This window comes from Thalassophryne amazonica, chromosome 3 (genome assembly GCF_902500255.1).
Source record: "Thalassophryne amazonica chromosome 3, fThaAma1.1, whole genome shotgun sequence".
In the NCBI taxonomy this organism is placed as follows: domain Eukaryota; kingdom Metazoa; phylum Chordata; class Actinopteri; order Batrachoidiformes; family Batrachoididae; genus Thalassophryne; species Thalassophryne amazonica.
The window spans coordinates 75468235-75490423 of NC_047105.1; the positions used below are offsets into that span (position 1 = coordinate 75468235).

At 40.1% G+C, this 22189-nt stretch overlaps 1 protein-coding gene across 3 annotated transcripts; it reads left to right on the forward strand.

The window, feature by feature from the left end:
- The first annotated feature begins 239 nt into the window (after positions 1-239).
- On the forward strand, positions 240-21378 carry mcrs1 (microspherule protein 1). 3 transcript variants are annotated; one of them, XM_034166826.1, is made up of 14 exons: positions 240-407; positions 1573-1727; positions 1880-2018; positions 2104-2268; positions 2365-2474; positions 2564-2672; positions 3346-3484; positions 11190-11265; positions 12854-12882; positions 14667-14759; positions 15021-15103; positions 15230-15317; positions 20651-20778; positions 20894-21378. In XM_034166826.1, the coding sequence occupies exons 1-14, from the start codon at positions 405-407 to the stop codon at positions 20978-20980; spliced, it is 1404 nt and encodes a 467-aa protein (XP_034022717.1). In that variant the 5' UTR covers positions 240-404; the 3' UTR covers positions 20981-21378. The 3 variants fall into 3 exon arrangements, with proteins under 3 accessions (XP_034022717.1, XP_034022716.1, XP_034022719.1); XM_034166825.1 differs by lacking the exon at positions 240-407 and adding an exon at positions 472-603; XM_034166828.1 differs by lacking the exon at positions 240-407 and having other exon boundaries at positions 1589-1732.
- Positions 21379-22189: the final 811 nt, after the last annotated feature.

Genomic DNA, 22189 nt, shown 5'->3' on the forward strand with positions numbered 1-22189 from the left:
GAGCTGCTTCAGATACTTTTATGAATATCTGAAGAATACAGGATTACTACACAGGATATGAGTCGTCGACGGCTGTTTTTTTTTTTTTTTTTGGTTTTGGGGATGTCAGACTCCTGACCGACACTGCAGTCCAGTTGGTGGCGGTAATGCTCCATGGAAGCTGGTAGCCAACCGCCATTAAACACGAAGAAGACGAAGAAGAAGAAGAAGAAGAAGAAGAAGAAAACGACGATCACGAGCTAAAAAAAAAAAGCAGCTAATCAAGTTGTTTTCTTTTTTTTCATAGTGGTTAGCAGCATAGCTAAAAACCACGGAGTTCACATAAAGGATTTTTGTAAAAAAAAAACAACAAAATATTTACAGCAGTTAATGGAGCAGGTTATTAAGAAGGATTGTAAGAAGGCATGGTGAGCGATGCTGTTAGCTTATTAGCCGTTAGCTTAGCGTGTTTTTTTTTTTTTTTTACTAACTCGTTAGCATTAACCGGCGCTGGTTTTTAAGTGCTGACGAGGCAGTAACGGCTGATAATCACTTCATAGTCCCACGACGGGGAAATTTACGATGTTACAGCAGCAGAGGGACAGTCACAGAACAATAGCGCAAGTATGCAAAAATAAGTGATGCTCAGACTGTTAGCCGGATACACTATTTCATTAAAGCCACATGTAAACAGTAAATGTTGCGCGCACATGCAAGTGTTTAAGTACAATTTGCGCTAGATTACATCTAATGTAACCTCAAGGTTCTCCATGTGAGATATGTTTAAAGTAACTACTGTGTTTTTATATCTCAGATGCTTCAGTTGTAAAAATGATTTTTGTTTTAATATTTTCAGGAAAAGCTCCGTTAATCAGAAAAGTTCACAGCTCTTTTGCTACGTCAAGTCTTGACCTTATGTGATATGTGATGTGCCAATATCTATTTTATTTATTCGATGAACATTTTGTGGTGAAAGCCGTTTCATTCTATAATTTTAAAATTATGTTTATTTTTTTATTTTGAAAACTAGTTAACAATGGATTTTTTTATTTAACAACATCCAATGGCTTTGCATTTCTAAACATTGCGATGTCTTGAGTGAGCGACTTCGCCGAAGATCCGCAAGGAACAGTTTCCGCTTTGCTGGGAGAATTGTTGTAATCTTTGTGTGAAAATCTGTTGTATGATCACTTGATTTGAAGCCACTTCTCCTTCCCAGATGAGCTGCTGCACAATGCAGTAGCACAAAAACTACCTGTATGAACCACTTTCTTTTTTTTTTTCGGACCAGTTGTTCTGGATGAGCAATTTAGAAAAAAATAAAATAAACAGGCACCTTATGTGCCCACCATTGCGCTCGTTTTTACCAGCAATTTTCGAACATTGACAATCGCGCCAAAATTGTAGTGCATTTTGAGAAAATTGCAGTGCATTTGTGGAGATGTGAAGCCACTGGATTCTGAATGTTTTTGCAGTTTGAAGAAAGTGTATGCTCAGTGAGGAAGACTTTGAATCATGTTAGTCTTTCTGGCTGCTGGAAAAAAAAGACAGCCAGTCTATAGTCTCTTATGTTTTCTTGCTGTGATTGAACAGATGCAAGTAGGTGATCCTGTTGTTGGTGCATCCATGGCAGTTGCTGGTGTTCAGAGTCGGTCAGAGGATGAAGAACTGCTTGGCCTTAAAGATGTGAAGAGGGCATCGACACCAGCATTTGGTGGTGGTGTTCCCAAACGCAGAAGTTCCTCCAGGTTTGGTATAAATACTCTTATTTTATTCTCTGTTCTGTGAATCAACATGGAAGGAAGCATGGATTTGTTTAATGTTATCACGAGATACCATTTATTTTATTCTTGGAAGAATGTAATTTTCAGTTTACATCTTATCCCAATAATGTCCTCAGGTCAATAAAGAGAAAAAAGTTTGATGATGAGCTTGTGGAAAGCAGTCTTATCAAGTCATCCACTAGAGTCAAGGGCACTCCTATCATAGACTCTATTCGCTATTCAGGGAGTGACTTTTCATCTAGTGAGAAAAAAAAGGTACATAACACTTTGTAGTATCACATGGCTTTGAGATCTATCTTGCAATGGTTTGATATTGTCTTGTACAATGCTATTCTGTCAGTTCACAAAATCTGGAACTGCTCTCACACCGCCACTCACTATGGTTATAAACCCAGCACCTATTGCCAAAAGAATGAAGAAAAGCAAGCAGCCTCTACATATGACTAAAGACTTGGGCCGGTGGAAGCCCACTGATGACCTGCTCCTTATAAATGCAGTGTTGCAGGCAAGTAACACCAAAAATAAATAATTTAAGTTCTCTGTCAAAGATTGACACTCCAGTGTTAAACATGTGTGAATCTCTAATTAAATATGCCTCCAGACCACAGACCTGACCTCTGTTCATTTGGGTGTGAAGTTCAGCTGTCGTTTCACTTTGCGGGAAATTAAAGAGAGGTGGTATGCACTCCTGTATGATCCAGTCATCTCAAAGTAAGAAATGAAGAAGTCCCACACACTTTTTTTTGTTCATATTCCTACCCTTAAATTTTCTCCTTAACTTTTTTTATGTCTCTGTGTAGGTTGGCATGGCAGGCCATGCGACAGCTTCATCCTGAAGTCATTGCAGCAATCCAAAGTAAAGCTCTCTTTAGTCAGGCTGAGGAGCAACTACTATCCAGGATTGGTTCAGTAAGTCAAATTGCTGCTTAATAAATACATCACTGGATGGGCACCAAGTAGAGCACGTTTCTCCACGAAAGCACACCCTGCTTCTTGACCCACCTTCCAAATGAAACAATAAACAAACACAATCATATTCGGTCACTTAGGTTACCACACACTGCTTTGTGCAGACATGAAAATTCACCAGTAATTTGCAAATATCCCTCAATCAGTTATGACATTTGATATGATGAACTCTTGTAACTTATTCCAGTGATGGATAAGGCACATTTTTATTAGCAGACATAGTTGGAATATGGCCATTCAGCTACAATGGACGTTGTCTGTATTGGCTGTGCTTAAATAATTTCCTTTGGGATAAATAAAGTTCTTTCTTATTTTTAGATGATGTTGTAGACAAGTGGCTGAAATTTTTACCATCCACTGTGACATCATCTAAGTATGGCCGTTTGACATTACAGTTGGCTGAAATCTCACTATACTGACCAATAAAAATGTATCCAGCACCTAGATATTCTGCACGGAGCCGTCTAAGGCTAGTATCTCACTGAGATACTAGCCCTAGATACGGTGTGACTGGTGGAGACATAAAATCTCACCTAAACAGGCTGTTTATTTTAAACATGTGACTGCTTCATGATGTTATTACAAGAGGTGTGTTGTATTTCACGGTGAACAGACCAGTCAGCCCAAATTGGAAGTGTTCCAGGAGCTTCTGAGTAAGCATCCTGCTGTCTTTCATTCATCTCGCACTCCCAAGAGCCTGTTGGTGCACTGGCAACTGATGAAGCAGTACTACCTTTTGGATGACCAGAGTGGTGAGTTCAGTTGGCTGCACATTTATACCAAGACTGTTGAGATTTAATTCACTTTGGCTTATTTGAACAAATAGAACTAATGTTTTTGACTAAAATAATGTACATCAAATAATAATAATAATTAAAACCACACTTTGTTTGTCCAAGAAAAAAAACTTTAAAAAAAAGATTGAGTATCTAAAACATAGTTTGGGAAGGCATCTATATTATAATGGCCAAGTGGCGTGTGTGTGTGTGTGGCTTCAATCATGGAGAAACTAACAACACTGTGAATCACAAAAACATTTAAAACCCCGACCTCCCATGGACAGGAGGTCTTCAAATTGGGTCCTGGAGAGGCGGAAGTACCGCTGATCCAGACGCAGCTCCTGCAGCAAATGATGAATTTGTGACGTCCGGTGTAAATGCGGCATAAGATTCTAAAAACATTCTGGACTCACATTAGGGATTTGGCCGATCTGATCCAGTATCGTTATCGGCTTCTGATACCAACGGCCTGTCGGACTTTTTCGATACAACCTGTGGAGTTTTCCAATACAGGAAAAGTCTGAAATGTTTATGACCACAAGCGTTGCTTTGCTGCTCTTTGCTGCAGGGTGAGAGGGGAGGGGCGTTTCTGAACGGAGGCGTGTCTCTTGTTGAGATGGCGCGCTGCAATGTGAGATGCCTCGTTCGAGTCTCTTATGTAGTTAGTAGACAGCTAACAGGCAAGCATTGAGTTCTGTCGTTGATATGTCCACTAAACACCGCAAAGCCAAGACAGCAACGTGAAATGTATGCAAAGTCTTTGAACTGAGAGGCATACGCTCCGTCACGACCTGGCTCAAACATTTGAGAATGTGCCACATTAAAGGCCCCTTCACACATAGTATGAATGTGGTGGAATTGCGCGTGAAGCAGGAATCATATACAATGCATGTAAAATTGGAGCTGCCTCCAACACTTCGTACACCTGTTGGTACAACTATTTGTGCACACCAGCAGCTGAAAGACAGAATGTGCCCTGTGAGAGTCCATTCGCGACAGGTGTCGGCCAAATTCGAGGTGATACACACGAACATCTAACCCCCCCGCTCCCTCCAACACATGGCGTGCCGGGGGGGGGGGCGGCACACTTGCATTAAATGCTGATATGTATGTACAGATCTGATCACATGGGGGCCGGACAGCCAGGTTTGAGCGCACACAGCACTGTGTGCTCTAGTCAGCCTGTCAGCTGACTAGAGCACACTGACAGATGACGGCTCAGTTCACACATTAAAAACACAGAAACCACTGCCAGGACAGGTATATAAATAATTACAATACCTACATACACAATTAACAAATATGGCTGAAACGAATAGTTGAGCAACTTGAATAATTCAATTACAAAAAAAAGTTCGAGGCAAATTCTGTGCCTTGAAGCTTTGTTTAACATTGTAGTACGTGTGCCAGGCCTGTGTGTGGCGGTGTAACATCCCCAGAAAAACAAACAGAAGAAGGCTATAGCATGCATGATCTGCGTAAGCGCTAATCAAATTAGCACAATAGCTACAGCTTTTCAATGCGACCCACAGAGTGAAATAAGACATTTTAGGAGAAAAACAGTCCACACTGATCATCTCAAATAGCTTACTGCACATTTAAAGTGAAGCAGTGTGTTTGTCTGTTTTTTGTAAAATAACACCATTTTGTCCACTGCCAGCTCTTTGCTCTACATGGGGAGTGACGGCGGCCGGTGGCTGCCTCTCTCTGCCTGGTGTGAGGGGCTCAGCACTGCCCTCACGGCTCTGTCCTGGGCCACACTGACAAACAGTCTCTGGAAGAAGTCCACTCTTCTTTCTGTGTTTTGCTCAGACTCGCACTGAGTTTTTCGCATTTTAATGTTCACTTTTTTGGGCAACACACAATGTTTTACAAACATGGTAACTCAAATATAATAACAATTATAAAAAAAAAAAAATGACTGCGAGGGTTGTATGTTCAACCTCCAGCTGAAATGCATTGGCTGAATCGCAGAGAAAGAGGGATAAAAAAAATTCACGCAGAGGGACCTAGTTCGCAACCTTAAAAATTTTTTTTAAATGGTTAAATTTTACAAGTTGGGGGAAACAAAAAACAAAGCCACATCCCATCGCCATTTCAGCAAAATGTCAAGACTGGCTGAGCTCCTGACACCAGGAAAGAGCCAAAACTTGTAAAGATGTGAAAAAAAAGATTACCCAGGAAAACAGAAAGGGATACACTAAATTTGACAATCTCTGTGATGATGCAGCGACATTGTGCCATTGCTTAGGGAGAGCACTGAACTGTTGATATTGTCAAAAACGCAAAAGTAATTTTATTTGATTACTCGATTAATTGCCAGAATACAGTGGCTTGCAAAAGTACAATATGGAAAGCCATCAAGACACCCAGACAACCCAGAAAAAGTTTTAGGCTTCTGTGTGTCCCATCTAGTGTTCAAGAGATGGAACTTCAGTCACTTACCCAACAATAAATAAGTCCCTTCGGCTGCTCCCTTGTTTGCACTCGGGGTCGCCACAGCAAATCCAAGGTGGATCTGCATGTTGAATTGGCACAAGTTTTATGCCGGATGCCCTTCCTGACGCAACTCCCCATTACATGGAGAAATGTGGCAGGGGTGGGATTTGAACCTGGAACCTTCTGAACTGAAACCAAGTGCATTAACCACTTGTCCACCACCCCTGCCTTACCCAACAATAATAAATAAATGTACTTAATTCTTTTACCAAAATGTCAAATCTAGGCTTGCATCTTAGATGTACCTTCTGGCAAATTGTAGCTGAACTTTTAGGTCTTCTTTTTAATAAAATCCTCTATACCACTTCATCATGAAGCTGTATAACTGGGAATACAAAATATCCTCATATAAAATCAACAATAATGATAATAAAATTAAAGCAAACAGAGCTCTGGTATCGGAATAACATCGGTATCGGCAGATATACTTATATAAATTCAGGTATCCGGATCGGAAATGAAAAAATGTGTATCAGTGCATCGGTAACGCATGCTATTTCAACTCATGATTGAAACTTTGTACTTTTTTTTTTTTTTTTTTTACCAACCTTGAAAAATGCTAGCTAATTATTTTATAAACAGTACCCAATCTTAGTGCAGCAGATTAGAGTATTTACAGAGGAATCTTTCAAATGGTGATACAAGACTCAAATTCGGCACAAATACTCCTTAGGCATTACTGTTTTGAAAAAGCAGACAATCCACTTGAATTTTCAATAGGCAGGCATGTCGGGGTCAATGAAGTATTACACAGGGGTCAAAATTAAAAGATGCTCCAATCATACTAAAACTATACCACATTATTCGTCTGATCATAAAGATTCCAAAAAGGTATAGTTTGGAATATCTGTGACTGAATGTTATGGAGTATAAACAGCAAAAATGGGGACAAAGGTCGATTTCAGTTTGTGGAGGGGGCCAAAGTTAAAGTTGCTGCAATTTTGGTAAAAAGTGATATAAAGTTTTTGCTTGTTAGTGCAATATCTCAAGAACCAGTTGACCAGTTTCATTCACATTTAGCATAAGGGTGTACTTGGGTGATCCCCAACACATTTGATTACGGTGACCTTGGGGTCAGTTTCAAGGTCACAGCGAGATATCCAATATATTGTCATTGCCACCCTTGTTAGCGTGATATCTCAAGAACCAGTTGACCAGTTATTTCATATTTAGCATAAGGGTGTACTTGGGTGATCCTCAGACACTTTGTATTACTGATTTGTGGGGACCAGAGGGATATGTAATTTCCTGATGACTGTTTCATTTGTTACTGTGGAAGTTAGTGATGCTGTAACTGAGTGATCCTTATATTTTTCTGTGAAAAGTAGCATGTTTTTGTTTTAAAGCAGTCAAGCTTTGCAGGACTGGTAGGATTACATAAAAAATAAGCACACCACTTAATACTCAACAAAAATATAAACGCAACACTTTTGGTTTTGCTCCCATTTTGTATGAGATTAACTCAACGATCTAAAACTTTTTCCACATACACAATATCACTATTTCCCTCAAATACTGTGCACAAACCAGTCTAAATCTGTGATAGTGAGCATTTCTCCTTTGCTGAGATAATCCATCCCACCTCACAGGTGTGTCATATCAAGATGCTGATTAGACACCATGATTAGTGCACAGGTGTGCCTTAGACTGCCCACAATAAAAGGCCACTCTGAAAGGTGCAGTTTTGTTTTATTGGGGGGGGATACCAGTCAGTATCTGGTGTGACCACCATTTGCCTCATGCAGTGCAACACATCTCCTTCGCATCATCCGTGAAGAGAACACCTCTCCAAAGTGCCAAACAGCAGCGAATGTGAGCATTTGCCCACTCAAATCGGTTACGACGACGAACTGGAGTCAGGTCGAGACCCCGATGAGGACGACGATCATGCAGATGAGCTTCCCTGAGACAGTTTCTGACAGTTTGTGCAGATATTCTTTGGTTATGCAAACCGATTGTTTCAGCAGCTGTCCGAGTGGCTGGTCTCAGACGATCTTGGAGGTGAACATGCTGGATGTGGAGGTCCTGGGCTGGTGTGGTTACACGTGGTCTGCGGTTGTGAGGCTGGTTGGATGTACTGCCAAATTCTCTGAAACGCCTTTGGAGACGGCTTATGGTAGAGACATGAACATTCAATACACAAGCAACAGTTCTGGTTGACATTCCTACTGTCAGCATGCCAATTGCACGCTCCCTCAAATCTTGCGACATCTGTGGCATTGTGCTGTGTGATAAAACTGCACCTTTCAGAGTGGCCTTTTATTGTGGGCAGTCTAAGGCACACCTGTGCACTAATCATGGTGTCTAATCAGCATCTTGATATGGCACACCTGTGAGGTGGGATGGATTATCTCAGCAAAGGAGAAGTGCTCACTATCACAGATTTAGACTGGTTTGTGAACAATATTTGAGGGAAATGGTGATATTGTATATGTGGAAAACGTTTTAGATCTTTGAGTTCATCTCATACAAAATGGGAGCAAAACCAAAAGTGTTGCGTTTATATTTTTGTTGCGTGTATAATAATAATACTAATAATACTGTATTTTTAGCTTAAACACGTCTTTTCAGATAGTAACGCTCAGCGCCAAAGACGCGTTATCGCGCCAATTACATTTTTTTATGGGGGGGGGGTAATCAGCTGATCTAGCTTGTGTAAAAAAAAATAGAGTTGTAATCACAAGGGAACCCATTCTGTGAGTGGTAGCAGTGTGAGTGTGGACCGGAGCGCGGCTCGCTCTCCACTGTTGTGCGGACGTCTTACGGTTGTACCGCTCCTAATCCGACTGGTTTCCACCTGGCTGTCTGTCAAACTGTGATGCAGTCGCGCTGCTCCAGTCGTTCCGTCTTTTTCCTTGGAATGAAAAAACGCCAAGCACACGACACACAACTCACACAAAGGCTGCTTACAAGCAAATGACACAATCGACAGGCTCATGCAAGCACACGTGATTCAAATCCATCAGGTTTTTGAAAAAAATAAAAAGGTCTGATACGCTGGAACCAGAAAAGACGCGCTGCCGAGAGAAGAGACAGATGGAGTCCCTCCCCTGACGTTTTTTTTTTTGTTTGTTTTTTTGGTGCATTATACAATAGGATCACTTTTCATAATGTTTGAGATGTCACTGAAGCAGAAACAATTATAATCAAATACATTTTCTCTTTGAAATGTTGCTTGTCACAAAAAGCCAGTTTTCTCAGTTTTTTGTCAGAAATCAGCATTTTTAGTGATACCCACCCATGTTCTGCAGACAATTACTAAAGAATGGAAAGAGGTACAAACAAACGTTTTTTTTCTGATGATAAAGGAAAGTCTGAAGTTTCTTTTGGTATGTTTGTTGTTGACATGGACATAGAACTCAATTTTCTATGGGTCTTGAAAAAAACACTCATGCTGAAAAATCCTGGCACTGGGATGTTCTGAACTTTGAAAATGGCTGGCACTCAATGAGTTAATGTTAAAATCTATGAAATCAGAATCATAACATTAGTTCAGTCTGTATAATTGGCCAAATAATGTAAAGTTTATAGTTATTCCTGATTTTAATTTCAGATGTTTGTTAAAATATTTATTTAAGAATGGGGACCATTAGGCATCATGCATGTGACTGAATGGACCACCTCTTGGAGTCTTTCTTTACAATGATGGGATTTTTCCGTGAATTCCCGGAAATCCAGGTTTTCCGTGGCAAAAGTTTCCAGGTTATTTTTGTTTTGCTGGCCAGCGTCAAGTAACTTGTGGTCTGATTTCATGATGTTTGTATTTGTAAAATCGTTTGGAAATGTCTCTGATGAGATGCCACAATGGATATTAAGTCTCACGTTTTCATGTCCTGATCTGAGAGTGAAGGATAAATGTGACATGTCGCTGGCTCGCCGCTCATCCACGCAGCAGCCAATGAGAGACAGACAATGTTAGAGATTTTACTGTGAACTCTGCGTTGTGTTGAAACCACAAACACTTGGATGAGGTGCTATTCTACAGGGACACAATTTAAAATTCATCAGGAATAAATTCAAATGGTTTGGTTCGTGCAAAAAAGGACCTAAACACTGACTCGACTTTTTTTAAACATCATTCATAAGGAAAGGCTAATACTCCAGTAAGTCTTTGATCTTATTACATAATGTTTTTGGCAAAATTCCTTGTCAGTTGATGTTGTTAAAGTTCTTTCACATAAATCAAAATCTGTCTTGAGGATTAATTTACTTGAAACTGAGGATTTTCTTAAAAAGAAGACCTGAAAGTTCAGCTACAATTTGCCAGAAGGTACATCTGAGTTATACAGCTTCATCATGAAGCTGTATAACTGGGGATACAAAATGCAAATCATGCCCTATGCACAATTTCTCCATTCACAGCCAGAGAACCCTATAACTTCTTCTGGGTTGTCTGGATGTCTTAGTGGCTTTCCTCTCTCTCCTCCTGCTTGCACAGTCACTCAATTTTTAAGAACTATAGACTCCATACAGAATTAACATGGAGTGCCATACTGTTTGTATTTCTTCATAACTGGTAGAAATAAAGTCCAAGACACATTCAGTGACTTGGAAATGTTCATGTATCCATTCCCTGACTTGTCTGAAGAAAACTGGCAATAAAACTATTTACAGGTATTACACCAAAGTGTTCCATTACTTATGCAACCCATTTGCTTTTATATTTTTATTGAGTTTATGTCCAGTACTAGAGATTTGCTTTCACTTTGAGTTTAAGGAAGATAATTTTAGATTTTTTTATTTTTTTTGTATTTGAAATGGCATAAGCAAATTAAAATGTGTGCAATACCTAGTGTTACAATACTTTTGGAGGGCACTGTATATATGCTTCGACATACCTACAGAAAATAGGCACTCTTATTGCTGAGTAAAAGGTGCAAAAGCAAAATCCTGACTTGGATGGGGTAAACAGTTGCATAATTGAATATTGTTTTATGTTTTTATTTAATTGAAAACATACTTTATTTGTTTTTACATTGGGATTAAGAAGCACAATTTTCAAAGTATTGAGGAATCCATGATTTATAAGTTAAAAAAAAAAAACAGGAAATGAGACTGAAAATTTTAGAGGCATTGTGTTTAATGAGCTTATTATTGTGTTGTAAAAGGAAGTTCTGTTGTCTTTCTAGAGAGTAGTAGTTTTACATTTATTGGATTTGTTCTTGATTGTGTCTTACAGTCCAGCCTCTTCCTAAAGGTGATCAGGTCCTCAACTTCTCTGATGCTGAACAGATGGTTGATGATGTAAAGTTAAAGTAAGAGAAGCATTGAATTTTGCACAATTTTCATTTTTTTTTATTTTTTTTTTTATTTGTGCCAAGTAAATGTTCAGTATGTTGGAAAAGATTATACAACCCCTGGCAAAAATGATGGAATCACTGGCCTTGGAGGATGTTCATTCAGTTGTTTAATTTTGTAGAAAAAAAGCAGATCACAGACATGACACAAAACTAAAGTCATTTCAAATGGCAACTTTCTGGCTTTAAGAAACACTATAAGAAATCAGGAAAAAAATTGTGGCAGTCAGTAACGGTTACTTTTTTAGACCAAGCAGAGGGGAAAAAATATGGAATCACTCAATTCTGAGGAAAAAATTATGGAATCATGAAAAACAAAAGAACGCTCCAACACATCACTAGTATTTTGTTGCACCACCTCTGGCTTTTATAACAGCTTGCAGTCTCTGAGGCATGGACTTAATGAGTGACAAACAGTACTCTTACCTGACATGCAGCCCCATATCATCAATGACTGTGGAAATTTACATGTTCTCTTCAGGCAGTCATCTTTATAAATCTCATTGGAATGGCACCAAGCAAAAGTTCCAGCATCATCACCTTGCCCAATGCAGATTCGAGATTCATCACTGAATATGACTTTCATCCAGTCATGCACAGTCCATGATTGCTTTTCCTTAGCCCATTGTAACCTTATTTCTTTCTGTTTAGGTGTTAATGATGGCTTTCGTTTAGCTTTTCTGTATGTAAATCTCATTTCCTTTAGGCGATTTCTTACAGTTCAGTCACAGACGTTAACTCCAGTTTCCTCTATTCGTTCCTCATTTGTTTTGTTGTGCATTTTCAATTTTTGAGACATATTGCTTTAAGTTTTCTGTCTTGACGCTTTGATGTCTTCCTTGGTCTACCAGTATGTTTGCCTTTAACAACCTTCCCATGTTGTTTGTATTTGGTCCAGAGTTTAGACACAGCTGACTGTGAACAACCAACATCTTTTGCAACATTGCGTGATGATTTACCCTCTTTTAAGAGTTTGATAATCCTCTCCTTTGTTTCAGTTGACATCTATCGTGTTGGAGCCATGATTCATGTCAGTCCACTTGGTGCAACAGCTCTACAAGGTGTGATCACTCCTTTTTAGATGCAGACTAACGAGCAGATCTTATTTGATGCAGGTGTTAGTTTTGGGGATGAAACTTTACAGGGTGATTCCATAATTTATTCCTCAGAATTGAGTGAGTCCATATTTTTTCCCTCTGCTTGGTCTAAAAAGTAACCGTTACTGACTGCCACAATTTTTTTTCCTGATTTCTTATAGTGTTTCTTAAAGCCAGAAAGTTGCCATTTGAAATGACTTTAGTTTTGTGTCATGTCTGTGCCACAATTTTTTTTCCTGATTTCTTATAGTGTTTCTTAAAGCCAGAAAGTTGCCATTTGAAATGACTTTAGTTTTGTGTCATGTCTGTGATCTGCTTTTTTTCTACAAAATTAAACAACTGAATGAACATCCTCCGAGGCCGGTGATTCCATAATTTTTGCCAGGGGTTGTATACACAATTATGTATTACTGAATTTTCAACTATGTTCAATTATTCTGTTTACACAGGGAGAGTAGGGATGAAGTGCTGGAGCATGGTAAGAATGCTTTAATAAATGAGATTATATGAGAGTGCAGAGTTCACAATGACTGTACAGTATGTATATCTAATAGAATGAAGTTCAGACCTGTCTTAACTTAAAACTACAAGCTGAAGTCTGAACATTATATAATTATTATGCACTCAACAAAAAATATAAATGCAACTGTTTTCATTTTTGCTTATATTTTTCATGAATTGAAGTAAAAGATCTAAGAATTCTTTTGTGCAACACAGAACATTTATGTCCATTAATTTTTGTTTACAAATTTGGTACAAAAAAAAATCATGCTAGTGAACGCTTCACTAGCATGATTTCCCCAAGATACTCCAGGTTTCCGACAGGTGTGATTAAAAAGCGTGATTATTTTACAAATGTGCTTTGGGCTGGTCACAAAAAAGGTCATGATAAAATGTGCAGTTGATCTTAGAGTGAGGAAAAAAAAGAGGTTTATTAAGTGAAAAGGCTGGATGTGGTGGTCCTTACTGGCATGGTTCACGTGCATTTGCAAGCCAGTCTCCCATCTTTTCACCCACCGTATCACTTGACTTACACCGGCAACTTTCTTAACATGAATGTCTTGTAGATCACTGATCATCCACTGCTCGCTGCCCACCTTGTTATCATGTTTCTGCTGGGAGCATGCGGATAAAAAATGTAGAAAAAAAGTCATGGTGCAGTGTTAGATATGAGACTGCACCCTCTCTTTTAAGTGAGATTTACAGGTCCACAACAGATGAAGAACCGGTGCTTTGTAGCATCTTGCCACAGTCAGAAACAGCCTCCCGTGTTACCCTTGCTAATAAAAATGAAAGCTGGCCAAAGGAAAATATCACAGAGCACTGTCTGATATGGCGAGATTGCACTGTCTCCTTTAAATGTAATTTGGTATCAACACCATGACTTCCAGGTCCGTTAATGGTGCCATAGTAAGACTGCAACCACGACGACTCTGAAATCCCAAGTAACAAACTTCTGAAAACTGCATTCATTCATTTGATGAACCCTGAAAACAATATGGATGCACACAAGTAACATACCTCTCGGCTGGAGGCCCGCAGCGGTTTCAAGGAACACGTAAATAAAGTTTGGACACACATTCCCATTCATTTCCCATTCATTTGAATGGGAAAGTGTCTCAAAATGTGAACAATATTTGAGAGAAAGTAGGCTTCAGCGTAGATAGAAGAAATCTTAGATATTCTACTGTAATACATGAAAACTGAATAAAAACAAAAGAGTTGCATTTATAATGATGTATAGTTTGATTTGCTCTCATTGCGGTACATCTTAAACCACAAAGCTGGCTTAACTTGTGTTCTCATACTATGTTTGAATGTAATGGATTTAAAATTTGAAAGCAGTATTTTGTTGTCCCCAGTCCTCCAAAAGAGGAGCATTAAAATGAGTTGCATCTGTCACGTCCCTTGTTGTTGTGATAATTCATCAACGCCGCCCAAGGTTTCAAAGTTCACACATGAGCCCTTGTGACGTTGTTAAAAATAGGTCACTGTCAAAAATGTGTTGCTGCAGTAACTCATCAGTGCTTCCAGGTATTGCTTTCATATTGGGTACGTGCTGAGCTTCCATGTGAACAACATGCCCTTGTTAACGAGTTAAAAGTTACAAGCTCTCACCACCATAACTCAGACAAGCATTAAATTGACACTTTATTATATGTATATGATTTCATAATTTTCTGTATTACTGTCACCAACTAACAGGCGGGGGCACACAGAGGTATGCCACTTGTTTACATATTTCATGTCTTTTTCTGTCAGAGTTGATGATTTCTGATCGTCACCAGAAAAGAGAAATCAGACAGTTGGAACAGGAGTTGCCACGTTGGCAGGTCCTTGTGGATAATATCACAGGTACAAAAATATTTACTCTTCCAGCCTCAGCAGTTACCGATTTAATCTGTATATGTTTTGTGATGGTCAGGCTTGTTTAGCCTGTTAACGGCGTGAGAACTGGTTTTCTGTCAAAACTTGGTTTGATTGAGCTGCATCCTTCATAAAAACCACTGTCACAGGTTAATAGGTGTTGACACAACAGGTTCTGGAGTGTTTCCTGTCTGGGGTGGTTTGTTTTAATCTCATCTGAATTTTAGTTGCACCTTTCTATGTCCCCAGGGATAAGCATGCCAGACTTTGACAACCAGACATTGGCAGCATTAAGAGGACGAATGGTGCGGTACCTCATGAGATCCCGAGAGGTGAATAATTTTCAACCAAAATAAATAAATAAATTGGCACCACAGAGAAGCCATTCATGATGAGCCATGTATGCATGTATTGGTATATTGTGAGTGTTTTTATTCATTCTATTCATGTTTAAACAGATTACCTTGGGTAGGGCGACAAAGGACAAACAGATAGATGTAGATCTGTCACTAGAAGGGCCTGCTTGGAAAATATCAAGAAAACAAGGTAAATTAAATTGCACCATGTCATTTTATAACACGTTTGTCACTCTCAGATTACAGCCCTCTCACTAAGTTTACCATTCATCATACCTACCTTTGTTTTTAATATACATAGATTCTGATTAGTCCATGGCTGTGGCAGAGCAGTTTGCTCACTGTCTATCATATGTGCAGCGGATGCTACAGCGCTCAAATACAGTACATCCAGAAAGTATTCAGTGTTTCACTTTTTCCACATTTTGTAATGTTATAGCCTTATTCCAAAATGGATGAAATTATTTTTTTCCCCTCAAAATTCTACACACAATACCCCATAATGACAATGGGGGAAAAGTGTTGTTTTTTTTTTTTAAGATTTTTGCAAATTTATTAAAAATAAACTAAGAAATCACATGTACATAAGTATTCACAGCCTTTGATATGAAGAACAAAATTGAGCTAAGGTGGATCCTGTTTCCACTGATCATCCTTAAGATGTTTCTACAGCTTAATTGGAGTCCACCTGGGGTAAATTCAGGTGATTGGACATGATTTGGAAAGACACACTGCCACTCGCATAGAAAATTTGAGAAGGACTTTGTTTCAAGAGAAAACATGGCTCAAATCTAGGTTTCAATCTCCCATGTGCTTCTAGACAACTAACTCAAGTTTCATGTCTTATTTTTAAGAAAATCCTCTTTGCCACTGAACCATGAAGCTATATTGTTGATACAACAAACAAAGAGTGCACTGTGCACAGTTTCTCCAGCTACAGCCAGAGGCCCCTAGAAACACTTCCAGGGCTGTCCTGGGTGTCTTGTTGGCTTCTTTTAGTAGTCTCCTTGCATGGCCACTCTGTTTTTGAGAACTGCTTGGTGCAGACTATACATTTACATACAGGACCACACTGTGTATTTCTTCTTCATTGATGTAAATAACATCCAACACATATTCAGTGACTTGGAAATGTTTGTGTTTTCCTCTCCTGACTTAAAAAAAAAAAAAAAAAATGGCTGTAAAAGTATAATTCAGTTGTTATACTGCAGGGTACATTACTTACTCAACCCATTATTTTGCCTTTGATATTATTAATCAGTTTAAACCGATAACAGCCATAACATTGTGACCCTGTCAGTGGGTGGGATATATTATGCAACAAGTTAACATTTTGTTCTTGAAGCAGATGTGTTGGGACCAGGAAAAATGGGGACGCATAAAGATTTGAGTGACTTTAACAGGGGCTAAATTGTGATGGCTCTACAACTGGGCCAGAGCTTCTCCAAAACTGCAGGTCTTGTGGAATGTTGGTCAAAGAAAGAAAACTGGTGAACCAGTGACAAGATCATGCGGAATGTGCAGGACAAACAACCGATCCGTGGAAGCCCTACCATGCAACTTACAGAATTTAAAGGATATGCTGCTGACACTTTTGTAGGTTGATTGGAGTCCATGTCTGGAAAGGTCAGGGCCAGGGTCGGACTGGGAACAAATTGCGGCCCTGGCATTTTTCCTCTGGACCAGCCCACTATTGGCCTGACGAATCCACCCCCGAACACGCACACCCACCCGTCCATACTGAACCCCCAATGAACAAATACTATACACCTAAACACCATGAACACACACCTAAACACACACTTTCACTGTCATTTCACCTTGATCATAGTACAAAACGCGGACCCGGCGCCACGATGGGGCGTCCTGATAACATTAAAGGCAATTACATATTTTGACGAAATTACAAGTTTAAATGACTATATATATAAAACATCATGAGGTTTATGTCATAGAAATCCTACTTTACAATCACACTGCAGTCATTGTTAAATTATTTCCTTTTGCATTTATAATAAACACTTGTATTTATTTAGTGTTTGTTTTTCTGGTTGAAATATAAATAATCTACCAGACTTAAAAAAATATACAAGTTTCCATGTTATTTTATTTGTCTAAAAATAAATGTCTGAGGTTCCTTATGTTAAACAAGAAATTATCTAATCTGAAATAACAGGTGGTTTTAATACAGATGAAAGGTTTCTAAAGAACCATTTGTTGATTTATTTACCTATTTTAATTACAAGTGTTCTAAACTTTTTTAACAGTAATCAGAAATTTTGAGGTAACAACAAAAAACATTTCCAATGATTTTTTCTTCAGAAAACTGCTCTATAAATGAGCAGTCCTGTCACACATTAATGTTTTGTACAGATCAGTGGTTTCTGCCACGAGTCTTCCGTGTTTTGGCCCGACGCGTCGTTCCTATTGGACAATGCCAAGGTACGTCACAGCTCAGAGTGTCGAAAGTTGGCGCACCTCATCTCGACAGAACACCGGGTCTGTGGTATGCAAGAGATCACTTGACCGAGGGTCTGTACGTTCAAATAATAATTAAAAAAAATACTGTCTTCACTCTTAGTCAGTCTCTTACAACGGTGCAGCGTAAATACACGAGCTTTCCAGGAGCGCACGTCTCCTCCGGTGCGCACTATTGTTTTTTTTTTTTTCTGGCGCTGGGTCTGACAAAACGGAAGCAAATACACACAAGCGGAAAAAACTTTGTGTCTCCAAAGTGTGAGTGAGTGAGTGAGAGAGGTAATGTGTAACCACTGCTAGGATTCACACAGCAGCAAATTAAAGAGCTGAAGTCCGTAGCTGTTGCATTTAAAGATTAACAAAAGTAAAGCACAGTTAATTAAGATAAAAGAAACGATTCCAACCTTGTATCAGTAGAAGAGCGGAGAGAAGTCCAGGCGCCGAGGACTCAATCCATTCACGGGGCGGGAGCGGCCACCTGCTCTTCCTGCAGTCTGATTGGCCACCCTGTATGCTTCTCCATTGTCATTGGCTGTTGGTCATGTCAATCATTCTGCTTGATGTAAGTCTCCGTTGTGTGATCAAACTGAAACCTAGAATGAGACTGCGCCGTGTATGAAACACTACAGAACTTTTATTTTGACAGAAATTCAGGAAGTGGCTCTGCAGCTGCGCCGATTAAATGCTGTAGCTTCACCGATCACGGACTTTCCTTGTGTTGACAGCAGCACGCGGTTCGAGAACAATATATTTCCATAATCTCTATAAATATGGGAAGGCCGGCCCACACACGTCTAAACGTGCAGCGGCCCACCGGGCAAATGCCCAAAATCACAGATTATCAGTCCAAACCTGGTCAGGGCTGTTTTGGTGGCAGAAGTGGGACCTAATCAGTATTAGGCAGGTGGTCACAATGTTGTGACTTATCAGAATCAGAAGTTGTTTATTGCCATTGCCAATGAACAGGATTCACAGACTAGGAATTTGCTTCGATATAATGGTGCAACATTAAACAGAGAGCAATATAAAATGCTAAGATAAAATATACAATATGTGCCAAAATAAGACAAAATATAAGATAAAAAATGACATATGAAAGGCTGTGTGCAACAGAAAAACAGAAAGAGGAACAGAAAAAAATAGTGCAGTGGGAGGAGTGCAATTAAAACCAAAGTACATTCTCTAAAGTGACCTGTGATAAAATGATAAAGTGACAGGGTTAAGGTGACTGAGTTATGAGGAGTTCATGAGTCTAACGGCAGAGGGGAAGAAGCTGTTCTTATGGCGGGAGGTTCTGGTCCGGATGAACCGTAACCTCCTGCCCGAGGGGAGTGGTTTGAATAGACTGCGTGCAGGGTGAGAAGGGTCAGCTGTGATCCGACCTGCACGGCCCAGAGTCCTGGAGACATGCAGGTCGTGGAGAGATGGAAGGCTACAGCCGATCACCTTCTCAGCAGAGGCCACAATATGCTGCAGTCTGTGTCTGTCCCTGGCTGTGGCCCCGGCGTACCACACCGTGATGGAGGAGCAGAGGATGGACTCGATGATGGCCGTGTAGAACTGCACCATCAGCTGGACAGGCAGCTTGGCCTTCTTCAGCTGCCGCAGGAAGTACATCCTCTGCTGGGCCTTCTTGATGAGGGAGCTGATAGTTGACTCCCACTTGAGGTCCTGGGTGATGGTGGTGCCAAGGAAGCGGTGACAGTCCACAGTGTAGATGGGGCTGTTGGTGAGGGCGAGGGAGGGCGGGGGGGCTGTGGCTTTCCTGAAGTCCACAATCATCTCCACTGTTTTCTGGGCGTTGAGCTCCAAGTTGTTGCTGCTACACCAGATCACCAGCCGGTCCACCTCCTTCCTGTAGGCAGACTCATCCGCATCCGAAATGAGTCTGATGAGGGTGGTGTCGTCCGCAAACTTGATGAGCTTTACGGAGTCATGGCTGGAGGTGCAGCAGTTAGTGTACAGGGAGAAGAGCAAAGGGGAAAGGACACAGCCCTGTGGAGATCCTGTGCTGAGAGCCCAAGTGTTCCAGACATTCTTTCCCAGCCTCACATGCTGACTCCGGTCCGTCAGGAAGTCTGTGATCCACCTGCAGATGGAGTCGGGCACGTGGAGCAGAGAAAGCTTGTCCTGGAGCAAAGCCGGAAGGATGGTGTTGAATGCAGAACTGAAGTCCACAAACAGGATCCTAGCGTAGGTTTCTGGGGAGTCCAGGTGCTGCAGGATGGAGTGCAGGGCCAGGTTTATGGCGTCGTCTACAGACCTGTTGGCTCTGTAGGCAAACTGCAGGGGGTCCAGGAGGGTGTCGGTGATGGACTTCAGGTGGGATAAAACCAGGCGTTCGAAGGTCTTCATGACTACAGACGTGAGAGCCACAGGCCTGTAGTCATTAAGTCCAGTGATGCGTGGTTTCTTGGGGACTGGAACTATAATGGAGGACTTGAAGCAGACTGGAACATGGCATGACTCCAGGGAGGTGTTGAAGATCCCCGTGGAGACTGGGGCCAGCTCATCAGCACAGTGTCTCGGGGTGGCAGGAGAGACAGTCTGGGCCCGGGGCCTTACGTGGATTCAGCCTTTTGAAGTGTCTTCTCACGTCCTCCTCTTGGACGGAGAGGGGGAGGGGGGAGGGCAGCGGTGAGAGGGGGGAGGTCCATGGTGTTTGAATATCCAGTTGTGTGGGGGGTAGGGAGGTGTGAGTCCTTGTCTTCAAAGCGTGAATAGAAGACGTTCAGGTCGTTGGCCAGCTTCAGGTCGTCAATAGAACGATATCATTGTATATCTTGTAGAGATTTGCTTTTGGTGAGTTTAAAGAGTATAATTTTAGAATTTTTATTATAGAGAAGCCTGACTTCTTTTTGTTTCTTTGTCTAAGACATTAAAATGTGTAAAAGACCAAGAGTGTGATGACTTTCTGTATCTGCTATGTTCATGACAGTTGAGAAACAATCTTTTTTTTCTTTTTTTTAAAGTATGTCATCCTTCAGTGCTTAATTTCATAAACATGTCTGAGGTTTTTGCATGTATTTCTGTTTATGTGCACAGGGGTTATTAAATTGAAGAATAACGGAGACTTCTTCATTGCTAATGAGGGCAGACGAGCAATCTACATAGATGGCAGACCGGTTTTGTCCGGTAACAAATGGAAACTAAACAACAACTCAGTGGTGGAGGTGTGTGGATGAAGTGAACCTCAAGTTGAATATGTTAAAGAAAAATATTTTTATATTGCATTAGTGCTTATGGATGAAAAAAAAAAATTGTATTAACATGTATTTATGTCTTCAGATTGCAGGTCTTCGCTTTGTGTTTCTAATTAACCTTGAACTGATCTCACTAATCAAAGCTGAAGCAGCCAAGGTGACGCAGCAGTGAGTGTTGAACACCCACAGGAGAATAAAGGACTCCAGACTGTTCCAGATGTGCTGATCCTTCTGTGGCGTAAACGTGGGCAGTAGTCATTCTTGGGAAGAACAGCACAGTGCTGCCATGATGGGACTGATGACAGCCGTGGTAGCTTGAAATGTGAATTTTTTTTTTAAATGGGTAATGCCACGATGGCTAAATCCTGGTGTACAGTAAATGTTTGGACTTTTTTTTCTGTGTTGTAATGTAGTCAGTCACTCATGGTAGACAAAGATTGCTTATCTAGATTTTTCATAATATTGTATTTAAAATCTGTAATAACATTTTTTTTGGTCAAAATATTAAAGTTGTATATACATGACATTCTGAAATCCTTTGAAATCAGTCTACTATTAAACACTTATAAAGTAAGAACTGTTATTATGGGAAGCATAATAGTGGTTTACACTGTTTAACCTTTAGACAAGTAGTTAATCGAAAGCATTTAACAAGTAATTTACTGTGACTGGCGTGTCAGTAATGAGCCTTAATGTTTTTCTTTGTGTGTGAGAGTGAATGGGTGAGTGAGAGAGAGAGAGAATGTTTAATTTGGATGTGATTCTTGATACTAGTCTATTACACTGATCAACAATTTTTTTTTTCTTGCATGGACTTTGAGAACTGATTTACCTCAGATTTTCTCTATCATATCATGGTTTTTTTGCAATCTGCGTGTTCCCTATGGACTACGCAAAAGTTGTTCATTCGCTCAAAAGTTTGATGCCACTAATCATGCACAAAAGCAGCTTCAAAAGCATAGTTTTGAAACCAGTTTCATGAACTGTGAACAAAGAGCTGTAATTTCGTTTATGGCGCAGAAGAGGTGTGCGACTGCAGCTTTTGCTCCAATGCTTGGTACGAGAACTATGTTTTCATATCTCAAAAATGCGATGTGATTGGCAAAAGCTAACACCAGATTTGGATTCAGTGCCCCCAAATTACCCAAAATCTGTTGAAAAACTCCTTGCAAGAAAAATCATGTTGACCAGTGTTATCTGTCAAAATGTTTATCTGGTTTGGAATGATTGATCAGTTACAGATTTTATAAAATGCTTGAAAGGCAGTCAGAGTTGATGATGCATGAACATCATGCAAAAGAGAATGCTGCTATTGTGAGCCCTTAAAATAACCAGAATAACTAGACAGCAGTTTATAGTTGACAGCGGTTACCAACTTGGG